Source organism: Melanerpes formicivorus, unplaced genomic scaffold (genome assembly GCF_026170545.1).
Source record: "Melanerpes formicivorus ecotype bairdi unplaced genomic scaffold, bMelFor1.0.p_v2 SCAF_39, whole genome shotgun sequence".
Classification (NCBI taxonomy): Eukaryota; Metazoa; Chordata; class Aves; order Piciformes; family Picidae; genus Melanerpes; species Melanerpes formicivorus.
Genome location: NW_027142391.1, coordinates 6,257,876 through 6,270,626, shown reverse-complemented (window position 1 = coordinate 6,270,626; position 12,751 = coordinate 6,257,876). Strand labels below are relative to the sequence as shown.

Here is a 12,751-nt window from a genome sequence, read left to right as displayed (position 1 = left end):
GAGCTGGAAGCAGGATGCATCACTCAGTGAGTGCTCTGAAGGGCAGCTGCCCATGACTTGACTTTGGATTGGGGTTCCCCAGGACTAGATGGTCTATCCTGCAGTTAGGGATGCTATGCTTCATCAGCAAGCACTCCCATTATCCAGGAGGTGACAAACTTGAGAACTTCATTAACTTTTCCCCTACATGTCATTTTTTGGAACATACTTAACCAAGAACAGCTTTCAGGCTGCTGCATCTTGCTTTTGCTGGCACTCACCCTTGCCTTTAGCTTTACGTGTGTCAGGCCAAAGCTCCTCAGCTATTACATCAGCCTAAAGGAGGTAGTTACCTGCCTGAAGGTAGCAGAAGACATAATTCAGCTTCACCAATAACACTGGACCAGGTCATTGATTTACCCAAGCCCATACACCTTCATTTCACCAGTTTCTCTCACCACAAGCCCCAGCTCATGTTTCTATTTGTTACCATGGCACTGCCATTTGCATTGTCATAGTATCATAGTATCAGTCAGGGTTGGAAGGGACCACAAGGATCATCTAGTTCCAACCCCCCTGCCACAGGCAGGGACACCCCACACTAGATCAGCCTGCCCAGAGCCTCGTCCAGCCTGGTCTTAAACACCTCCAGGGACAGGGCCTCGACCACCTCCCTGGACAACCCATTCCAGGGCTTCACCACTCTCATGGTGAAGAACCTCCTCGTCACATCTAGCCTGAATCTTCCCACCTCCAGCTTCATTCCATACTGATCTCTGAGCTTCTGGCATTCAGCAAAAGCAGTCAAATACAATACCATGGAATCACAGAATGTGTTGGGGTGGAAGGGACCTACAGAGGGACCTGTAGAGGTCCTCTGGTCCATCCTCTTTCAGCGAGCAGGGGCATCTTCAACTCCATCCATTCCCATGCCTACTTTATTTGGTCAGAGTTAATCTTTGCTCAGCATTTACCCGTAGGGCCTAACAGATTTCTCTGATCAGATACCAAGACCACTCCTCCCAAGATGGGGACAAACCCCATCCTTACAAAAATTGCCAGCATCCTCAAGCTCCCCACAGGATCCAGAGGAGCAACACCTCAGGGCCTGGAAGCTCATAAACAAAAGAAAACTCTCCCTACACCTTTCACAGGGCTAAAAAGCTGACTCTGCCCCAACAGATCCTTTTGATGTGGAGTATGCAAGTGCACATCCCTAGAGAAGACCTTGTCCCTTGTGCTTGGTTTAACTGAGAGGACCTGTTTCTGACACAGCTCTCCCCTTTCCCATCTGCCTTCTTAGCAGTGATCAGCAACAAAAGCAAGGACACTGGGGGGCTTTCTGAGGCTCACATGATAGCTCTGAGGTGTTTTGCACTTCTTGCCCTCAGACACACAAGCTAGGTGAGCTCTGTGCATCCTGCATTGCTGTACCTGCACTGGTGGGGCACGCAGCAGGGTCTAATCCTTGCAGGCGTGGGCTGCGCTGCAGGTGGATTTCTTGCATTGCTTGGTGCCGGCGGGAGGCGAGGAGGAGGAGGGACATCTAGAGGCCATGCGGAGCCTGTAACTGCGCAGAGAAGCAGAAGAGACACACACATAGAATCACAGAAACACAGAATCATTAAGGTTGGAAAAGGCCTCCAAGATCTTCGCGGCAAACCACTAACACAGCACCACCCTGTCCCCAGGTGCCGTGTCCACACTACCTTTTTTAAGGCCTCCAGAGATGGTGACTCCAGCACCTCCCTGGGTGGCCTGTTGAGGGATGTTTCAGGGAACACAGCAGAGACATGCTTTAGGGTCCTGGAGGGGCTTTAGTAAACTCTGAGATCAAAACCCTACACTCCACCCCCACTGCCACTTCTGAAGGCAAGAGGGGTTTGTGCCTTGCTCCTCAGTTACCCTCTTAGTTTAAGCAGGAAACAGACAATGTCAACTGGAAAATGCATCTAGCTTATAGGATCATAGAATCAATAAGGTTAGAAGAGACCTCAAAGATCAAGTCCAACCTGTCCCCCAAGACCTCCTGACTACTAAACCATGGCACCAAGTGCCACATCCAATCCCCTCTTGAACACCCCCAGGGATGGGGACTCCACCACCTCCCTGGGCAGCACATCCCAATGGCTAACAACTCTCTCTGGGAAGAACTTTCTCTTCACCTCCAGCCTAAACTTCCCCTGGTGCAGCTTGAGACTGAGTCCTCTTGTTCTGGGTGTCTGGGAGAAGAGACTAACTCCCTCCTGGCTACCCTGAGCCTCCTCTTCTCCAGGCTAAGCAACCCCAGCTCCCTCAGCCTCTCCTCATGGGGCTTACATTTGAGGCCTCCCCCCAGCCTTGTTGCCCTTCTGTGGACACATTCAGGAATCTAAATGTCCTTCTTAAATTGAGGGACCCAGAACTGGACACAGTACTCAAGCTTCCCACCCAATGTTCCAGTTAGAGTCCCTCCAACTGGGACGGCCAAATCCACAGTATTGTGAAGAACAACTAGAAGAGTCCCAGTCTGTGCTCCCAGGACAGGTTTTAAAGCACAAATCTAAGGAAGAGGAATTTTACTTCCTAGCAGCATACCACCACATCTGCTCATTTATCTCAAGGTCTGCAGGACACTTGTGCCACTAGAGCACTAACAGACTTGACAGTGACACTTACAGGTCACTACAGCAAGCACTGCCACAGGGCCTTTATTGCAGATGAAGCTATTTCACATGGAATTTTAAAGTGACTCCAAGCACCCCAAAGTGAAAGAGAAAATTGGTGATTAGCATCTCTGTCAGTTGTGATTTCAAGAAGCCTGAGTGCATGAGTCAGAGCAAGGGAGGGAGGAAAGCTCACGCTCAGAAAAGTTCTTCACCGTGAGAGTGGTGGAACAGTGGAATGGGTAGCCCAGAGGTGTGGTAGAGGCCCCAGCCCTGGAGATATTTAAGGGTCAAACTTGATGGTGCCCTGAGCAACTTGATCTAATTGGAGGTGTCCCTTCAGGCAGACAGGGGTTGGACAAAATGACCTTTGAGGGTCCCTTCCAACCTGATGCATTCTGTGATTCTATGCCTTATTCTAAGCACACAGTCTCAGTTCAAATGTACAACCAAGCTAAACTTCCTTACGCTAAAACACACCAAAAAAGCATCAAAATTTCCCCTATTTGTTTCTCAGTTCAGCATCTTTTGCTCTCCTGCACCTCCTTGGTGCAGGCAGATGCATGTTTGCTCCCCCCCGACCCCAGCTCTGCACCCCCATACCTGCAGGCATCATGCCTACCTGTGCATGCAAGTTCTTCCAAGGTCTAACCAAAGCCAACCACTTTATGTTCTTCCCAAGGAACACTTTGTGAAACAGAATTTTGTTACAATACAACACAGCTGAGAAAAGTGAAAAGTTTGGGTTGTCTGTTGTTCACTTCTTTTTTTTCCCCCTCTCCAGGTTTATTTGTAGAGTCCAATCTCTACCCTTTAAAGGAGATTTAGGGTCCTGTTTGTAGCAAAACAAAAACCACAGCGATTTTGAGAAGCAAGCAATTCAATTATCTCCACATTAAAAGTTTTGTGGCTCAAAATCATCTGCCAGAGTTTGGTCATTGTTCTGTGCACATCCCACTCTCTCCAGCCTTTGTGACTTTCATGCTGAAGCATTCAGCTAGAACGGGTTGGGTTGGAAGGGACCTTAAAGATCAGCTAGTTCCAGCCCCCCCCCTGCCATGTGTAAGAATCAAAAAGTGGTAATGGGGAAGTCAACAAAAGCCAAATTCTGTTGTCCCTTATAAGGGCTGTTACCAAGGGAAACAGCAGAATGTCCAAAATAGGTTCAGTTTGCTTGGCTTCAGTTCTTTACTACAGCAAGCAGGGAGAAATTTTAGCTCCCTTTTATTTCCTATGTTTCCATTTAAGTAGTGCTTAATGGCAAGAAATGAATGATGACTTGTAAAAGCTCTTCTATGATCCATAACATCTGTGTGCTGCTGCATGCAAGGAGCCACTGCTGCGTCCTGTGGGAAACCTAAAAACCCAGAAGGCCTCAAATCCAAGGAGGCAAAGTGTCTGATGAAATCTGACCACACGATCTCAAACCCACCCCTTCTCCTCCTGCCCCCAGTGACAACCACAAAGGGACAATTCACCCCCTAATTTCATCTTTAAAGGTAATAAATCAATAGTATGGTGTATTATTGATATAATTTGGATATCTATTGATATAATATTGATGTTGATAAAATCTTACTATATTGATACATTGGTATAATATTGATATATTGATAGCATTAAGCATGTATAGGATAAGCATTAAGCAAGTAATAGGAGGAAAGAACGAAGCATCCAATAATCATAGAATCAGGGAGTTGTTTGAGTTGGAAAAGACCTCTAAGATCATCAAGTCCAACCATCAGTCCAACATCACCATTGCTTCATAGTCCAAGCATAACCCAAGGCCTTGAGCTGCCTGGTCTAGGGGAAGGTGTCCCTGCCCATGGCAAGGGCATTGGAATTAGATGATCTTTAAGGCCCTTTCCAACCTAAACCATTCTATGAATCTAAGAATTAAATCATGTCCCAAGTGCTATGTCCACAGGTTTTTTGAACATCTCCAGGGATGGTGACTCCACCACCTCCCTGCACAGCCTGTTCCAATCCCTGACCACTCTTGCAGGAAAGAAATTGTTCCTCATATCCAATCTAAACCTCTCCTGGCACAATTTCAGGCCATTTTATCATGTTCTCTCACCTGATACCAGGGAGATTGATACACTGCTATAATACTGATATATTGATTGTTATGATGGATTTGGAAATTGAGGATTAGACAAAGAAGAACAAAGGGATTGGTTTTTTCTAGACAGATGCTGAAATCAAGTTCTCTCTGGAGTTCCTTCTGTCCCTTTCCATTCTGCTCCCAGTCAGCCCTGCATCAGAACCACACAGCAGCACACTGAGAGTGGCATAGTGATGTTTGTTCCACCAGAGCCATCAGGAAATCCACACCCTTCCCTGCACCAATATTAAACTGGTTTGATAACTCCATTTTTAAAAGTCCTGTCTAAAGGCACCCAGGGATGGTTGGATGTTTGAGGAGGAACTCCCTAGGTTTGCAAGGCAAGTGAATCCCAGAGGGGGAAGGGAGCTGCCATGCCCCCATCCCATGCAGGAATAGTTATTGGGCTTGCTATTTATAGCACTGTCACTTTGCACCTGCTTCCACCATCACCAGTGCTGGAGTAACTGGAGCCAGGCAGAAGAGGAGGAATTCTCAGCACCCTGTGCCGAAGCAGCCAAGCAATGGGGACGTAGTGGGGAAGGGGTGAGGGGCTGTACCCCAGCCCCACAGCACCACTGGCACAGCACACTCCATCCCACATCCCACTCACACAAAACCCTTTCTTTAGGAACAATCCTGGGAACAGAAACAAAATAATAATAAAATTAAAAGGGCTAAAAGGAAAAAGCACCAGAAAACATCTCCTGGTTGCAAAGAAAAGGACACAGAAACCTCATGTGAGGCAGCTGGAAGGACTTTTCCAGAGTGAGTTTGCTCTCTCAACCAGGCCATTTAAATCAGGATAAGCAGTATTGGGGATTGTAGTAGCTGTGGATGAAATAAAGCTAACCCAACATTTAAGTGATGCTAGGGGGTTTTAAACATCTACAGAGGGCCTAAATCTTTCTCAACTGAAAGTACAGCCCCACTAAAGAGATACACAAATCATTCCATGTGGTGAGACTCCTTAGAAGAAAAAAAAACCCTAAATCCCAGGTATTACAGTCCTCCACCCTTGGGTCTGAAAGTGTCCAGTGGTGTGAGTCACTGCCATAATCCCCATTCTTCAAATGTGGAACTGCATCAGAAGGAAAGTGATTTGCTAAGGTCACCCAGAAAATCTGCTTTCTGAAAGCAAAGGCAGTAACAAAGGCAGAAATTCCCCAAGTGCAACTGTCTCCTGAATCCTTGAGAATGAGAGAGTATTGGAATTGTTTGGGTTGGAAAAGACCTTTAAGATCACCAAGTCCAACCATTAACCCAGCACTGCTGGGTCATCACTAAACCATGTCCCTCAGCACCACATCTCCATGGCTGTGAAACCCCTCCAGGGATAGGGAATCCCCCTCCTTGATGGGTAACCTGTTCCAGGGCCTTCAAACCCCTCCAGGGATGGGGACTCCCCCTCCTCGATGGGCAACCTGTTCCAGGGCCTTCAAACCCCTCCAGGGATGGGGACCCCACCACTGCCCTGGGTTTGATAATCCTTCTTTGGGAAAGGCCATTTCCTCTTGTAGTTTCACTTTATTTAGCTGAACCAAATTCCTTCTTCCATAACTTTTCCCTTGGCCACTAAGCCTCACCATGAGCTGCACGCAGGAACCAGGCAGAGAGAAAAATCCCAGATCCTGGCACACCCTCTTCCCTCAGACATTCTCCAAATACATTTGACATTTTGAATGCAAATTACCTTGTCTCCTACCAGACTTGTGCAATTAACATTCTTCCAAGTTGCCAGTTTAACTCACTAGAAACATCCCTGAAAAATAAGCCATGTTCCTTGTGGGAATGAAGGCTGGATTGAGACATGGGAACAGGTTGCCCAGGGAGGCTGTGGACATTCCCTCCCTGGAGGTGTTCAAGGCCAGGTTGGAAGGGTCTTGGAGCAACTTGGGCTAGTGGAAGATGTCCCTGCCCATGGCAGGGGGTTGGAACTGGATGATCTTTAAGGTCCTTTCCAACCCAAACCATTCTATGAGTCTGACATGGTTGGTGACACCAGTGAAATCCAGTGAACAAAGTCATCATGGTGTGGGAGAAAACATTCAAGTAAATTCACATTTTTACCTCAGTTAAAATGTGCTTTTCTTGCAGGGCTCACACCTCTGTGCCTCTCATCTCAATAAAAAAAGTGATCCAAAATTTCAGACAACACGGATTCAACCTATCTTCCAACAACAGACAGCCTGAAGAAGACTTAAAGCTGCCTTCCAATAGCTGAAGGGATCCTACAGGAAGGCTGCAGAGGGACTTTTCATGAGGGTGTCTGAGACAGGACAAGGGGGAATGGTTTGAAGCTGAAGGACAGTAAGGTTAGGCTGGCACTTAGGAAGAAGATCTTCAGTGCAAAGTTGTTGAGACTCTGGAACAGGCTGCCCAGGGAGGCTGTGAATGCCTCCTCCCCAGAGGTGTTCAAGGTTGGGTTGAATGAGGCCTTGAGCACCCAAGTCTAACTGAGAGGCATCGCTGCTAATGCCAGGGAAATTGGAGTAGAAGACCACTAAGGTCCCTCCCAACTTAGGCCATTCCAGGATTCTGTGAGATGTCAGGGACAGATTCTAGCAAAAGCATTCTCTACTCTTAGACAAAACAACATCTAATCTGCCTTCTGAAACAACTGCCTGCCTGGGACCAAAACCAGTGAAGTATTGATGTTTAAGACTCAATTCCTGGCTCTGTAGCATTAGGCCAGGGAATTTTACAGGCCAGGGAATTTTACAGGCCTGAAGGCAAGCAAGGGGGGTCAGGGTGTGGATAAATGAGATCCCTGGGCTTTCTGCTCTCTGGAACAACTACAGCAGCACGTTGCTAACCTGGCTGGCATGTGCTCTCTTGCACCAGCACATTGCTTAATGGGAAAGTAAATACACCAAACAAGGGCTTGGAAAAACATCAACCACCAGTTACAGGAACAAACTTCTGCTCTTTGTTGTTGTTGTTGCTGTTTGTTAAGCGAAAGAAGCCATTTAGCAGGACAAAAAAGGGTTGTGGGTAGAATTTTGTTGAGGAGGATGTCTCTCAGTGCACAGAAAGTGGAGGAGCAGCAGAGCAGCAGAAATGGAAGGGCTCACAATGTGCTGTTCTGCAGCTACTTTGAGACTTACGAGTGTTTGTTTATGAAAGGGTGAAAGAGCTGGAACACGCCGGGATTTTATCTGGCAGTCACGTGGGGCCAAAGGACATAACATGAATATTATGATTTTATGGTCAGGCCTTTCATGAATCAAAACTGGAAAAACCTGTTAGGGAGATCCTTTGCATTCTCAGCTTTCAAGAAGATACCTCACAGCTCTTTCCAACCAGAGTGCTCAGTACCTTTAGAGCAGCAACTCCAAACTGCTTTGTTTCACCCATCTAGAGTCCAAGTCCCTTCAACATTAAGTTTTCCTCCTGCTTCAGACCACTATTCCCTCCAGTGGTGAACACCAAACCGACACTGAGAACTGCTGAAAAAGTCTCACCTCATGCCTAGCACTCACCAGGGGGACTGCCTCAAATGCCCCTATCAGTTTCGTTTTACTTAAACATAACAAGAACTTCCAAAGCAACCAGTGATCTAAAGCAGCCACCTCACAGGCATTCAGCACTGAGGATGGCACAGGTTGCCCAGGGAGGTTGTGGATGCCCTCTCCCTGGAGGTGCTCAAGGCCAGGTTGGATGAGGGTTCCTTCCCAACCCGATGCAATTTGTGAACCTGTGAGTTGAAAGTGATAGCTGAAGGCTAGCAGGACTGGCATGACCCCTCAGTCCTGCACAACTCATTACAGAAAAGAGAAAGCACAGAACAGAATGTGCTTTTGATTTAAAAAAAACAACAGGTGAGTGGAGGCCTTGGCTACAAAGAATGGAGACCACAAGGTCAGCCAGACTCCTGTGACAGCAGAGTTTGAGTGTGCTCAGAGCAGCTCAGCCATGGAAGGATTCCTTATCTCCCATCTTCTTATCTCCCCCCCTCCCCTGCAACGTTTAGCAGGAATCACAGCACCTCAATGAAATGCTAAACAAATTCTATCATCAAGTCACAGTTGGAACATGACTAACTGCTACTCACTACTTGCTCTATCTGCCTGAGCACTTCCAAAGCAAATTCCCTCCAAGAGCAGCACTGCAGCAAGCACAACAGGCTGAGCTCTCTTCTGTTCCCACTTGCTGCCAGGCCTTCATGTGCCCTTAGCAGGCAGCACACCCTCAGAGTTCATAGATTCATAGAATGGTTTCGTTTGGAAGGATCCTTAAAGATGATCCAGTTCCAACCCCCTGCCATGGGCAGGGACACCTCCAACTAGCCCAGGTTGCTCAAGGCCTCATCCAACCTGGACTTGAACACCTCCAGGGAGGGGGCATGCACAACCTCCCTGGGCAACCTGTTCCAGTGTCTCACCACCCCCACTTGAAAGAATTTCTCCCTAATCTCTACTCTCAATCTCCCTTCCTCAAGCTTCAGTCCATTGCCCCTTGTCATATCACTTCCAGCCCTTGTAAAAAGTCCCTCCCCAGCTCTCCTGCAGCCTCCTTCAGTTACTGGTAGGCTGCTCTAAGGTATCCCTGGAGACTTCTCCTCTCCAAGCTGAACAACCCTGGAGGTCTCAGCAAAGCTCCTTCCTGACAAAGTCCTTGCATTTATTCTTGGCATTCACTCCTTGCACTTATGAAGGCTCCTAACTTTGATGCACAGCATTGTCTGAGCTGCAGAGGAATTGAGACAGGCTCTGCTGACACAGGCCCAGATAGATTTGTTACTCTTTTTTGACTCAAGCAGGGCACTAAGAGCTGTGAAATGCAGCACACCTCCAGACAGGTGGTGCACACCCCCCTGCACCATCCAGCCCGAACGCTGAGCCTGTGCTGCTGAAAAACGGAACATCAGCCACTGAATAATCAGAGCTGTTTCTCACAAGCCTTTGGCAGTCTCTGGGAACACTGTCATCCAAACCATGACTCAGAGACCCTGTCTGGCTTGTGAAACATGAAAGTCTTACAAAAAACCAAGCAGTGATATACACAAACAAAGGGCATGTTGCTGATTATTGTACACTGTGCTTCACAAACCACTCAGGCTTTGAATAAATTAGGAAAATGAAGCAGCTACCTAGCTCTTCAAAAGCCTCCCTCCAACTTGAGGCCTCCTCAAGATTCCCTTTGAGTTTCAGTGTTTCACTGCCTTGTATCTGGAAAAAAAAAAAAAGGGAAAAAAGCAAGGAAATGCTCTTTTTCAACAGCACACTTTCATGCTACCCTCCACCAAAAGCAGTTTTAAAGACTTCCTAAGAGAAGCAAATGTGCAGGATCAGCAAAATGACAAAGAAAAGCCATCAAGTAGGCGTGGGAAGCAGTCAGAGGTGACTCAACAGCAGTAAGGCTTCCTCCAAAGAGGTTTGGTAGTCAGTATCTGCAAAGTCTGTAGTCTGGAGACAGGACTGTAATACCTCCTGCCCCTCTCTGAGCTCTGATTTTGTGCTAGACACTGGACACTTCACATCATTACCTCTTGTCCTCTTGCTGGGCATCCCTGACCAAAGACTGGCCCCATCCTCCCCTTGAAGTATTTGTAAGCACTGATAAGATCCCTCCCTCTCTTCTCAAGGCTAAAAAGCCCCAAGTCTCTCAGCTTTTCTTCATAACAGAGATATTCCAGTCCCCTAATCATTGTATCCCTTTGCCATACCCTCTCCAGCAGCTCCCTGCCCTTCTTGAACTGGGGAGTGCACAACTGGACAGTTCTCCAGATGAGGCCTCACCAGGGTGATCCCAAAATCAGCTTTCCTTTATACACTGGTATCCAAGGCTCTCCAGCTTATACTACAAAGTTTCATCTTGATCCCAGGAGTTTCTAATTCTTTACCAGAACAATGAAGCAGAAGTTTACCTCTTTTTCATAATTCACTTACCACGAGAGCTCAGCTCCAAACCAGCATGCACTTGGTGTTCAGAATCTATCCTTTAGCTCACATCCCTCATGAGCAGGAGGAGAATATCATGGGACTCAAGGCAGATCACACACTAGTAAACAAAACCTAGAATTTGTTTGTGAGGGTCTTCCAAGTTCTCCTTTTATGGTTGATCACAAGTTATTTATCATGTGCAACTCAGCTTCTTAGCTGAAATGGACTCCAGCCAAAGCTGGAACTGGCCCCATAATTTTGGAAATGAAATCACAACCCTAAGTGGAGTATTATCAACTTCTACATTTCACATTAAGAATTCACACAGTAGCTTAGAATCATAGAATGCTCTGGGCTGGAAGGGACCTCCACAGCTCATCTAGTCCAACCCTCCTGCAGTCAGCAGGGACACCCTCCACTAGATCAGGCTGCTGAGCCTTCTTCAGCCTGACCTTGAGTATCTCCAGGGATGGGGCCTCAACTACCTCCCTGAGCAACCTGTTTCAGTGTTCCAAAATCCTTAATGGCAAAAAATTTGTTCCCAACATCCACTCTAAGTCTACTCTTCTCTAATTTCAAACCATTACCCCTTGTCCTGTCACTGCAGGCCTTTGAAAACAGTCCCACTGCAACCTTTTTGTAGTCTCCTTAATGTACCGGGAGGCCACTATTAGGTCTCCCTGGAGTCTTCTCTTCTCCAGGCTGAACAAGCCCAGCTCCTCAGCCTGTCCTCGCAGCAGAGGTGTCCCAGCCCCCGATCATCTTTGCCAGGATATAGCTATGAGGTCTCCATAACATTCTCCCCACAGAAAACCATCAGGAACTAACCCAGAATGTTTAACAAAAGGCTTCAAACACAAAATGCTGCCAAGACACAGGACCAGAAATGCATGAGCCTAAAGCAACCATAGAAGCAGCAGGGCAGGAAACACTGAATGCAGGGGCTGGCTGCACCCCCTGGGCTGATTTTAAGGCCTACAAGTAAACATATTTAAGATACTCTGATAGAAACTCAGTTTTAACTCCCTCCAGCAAACTGGATAATAGGGGAAGAAAGGCAAAGGCAATGTGCTAGATGTCCCCTCCACACTTCAGCACTGCTGGCTTTATTAAACCGACACTGCATTTAATCCTACGCAGCGGGCCGGCTCCTCTCTGCAAACAGGACAAGTGTAATTGTTGTCATCGCCTCTTTGGATGCATTTCAAGAAGTGTCAGAGCTGTGCTGGCATGGTTACAGCTTTATTGTTGTGCTCAGATCGTAAAGAGGCAGCTATAAAAGCCAAAGAAATTCAATTATGCAGATGAGATGCAATAGGGACCATAAAACTTGGTACATTTCCTATCTGCGGTGAGTCGCCTGCCTAGGAATGAAAGTGTCCTCCTTGGTGATCAGCACCCTTTATAGAACACAGATCTCCATCACTCAGCACTTCACTGGAGAAATGATTGTACAGCATGTGTGAACACCTCAGTGTGGCAACACCCTTGGGGCACAAGAGGAGAATATAGCAGCAGAGAACCAGTAAAGACAATGGCAAGAGGACTCCTGCTGCAATAGTGAGGACTGAGGGAAGGAAGCCGCTTTGTCTACGATCAGCTTACTGCACCTATCTCCAGTAAATCACAGAATGCCAGGGGGTGGAAGGGACCTCTGGAGAGTCCTGGGATGCATCAAAAGAAGTGTGACCAGCACTACCTGAGAAGTGGTTCTGCCCATCTACTCTGCTCTTGGAAGACCCCACCCCAAGCACTGCATCCAGTTCTGGTGCTCCCAGTGTAAGGGGGCACTGAACTGCTGGAGTGAATCCAATAGAGACCATGAAGAGCAACAGAAGGCACCTGTAGGGGGACAGGTTGGGAGATTTGGGGCTGTTCAGCCTGGAGAAGGCAAAGTTTGAAGGAGACCTTAGAGCAGCCTTCCAGTACCAGAAAGGGACTGCTGGAGAGGCGTGGAGGGACTTTTTACAAGGGCTTGTACTTACAGCACAAATGGCAATGGCTTGGAGCTGGAAGGTCAGAAATTTAGACTGGAGATCAGGAATTCATTACAGTGAGGGTGAAGAGACACTAAAAGAGGTTGCCCATGGAGGCTGAGGATGCCCCCTCCCCAGAGCTGTTCAAGGCCACGTTGG

At 47.4% G+C, this 12,751-nt stretch overlaps 1 protein-coding gene across 2 annotated transcripts in view; it reads right to left on the bottom strand.

Annotated features, from left to right (window-relative positions):
- Positions 1-1,440: 1,440 nt before the first annotated feature.
- PRDM2 (PR/SET domain 2) overlaps positions 1,441-12,751 on the bottom strand; it is a 69,325-nt gene continuing 58,014 nt past the window's right edge. For both annotated transcript variants that reach the window (XM_068158482.1, XM_068158485.1), the window contains exon 9: positions 1,441-1,549. In XM_068158482.1, the coding sequence (XP_068014583.1) occupies positions 1,441-1,549 (109 nt within the window). The remainder of the gene's footprint in view (positions 1,550-12,751) is intronic.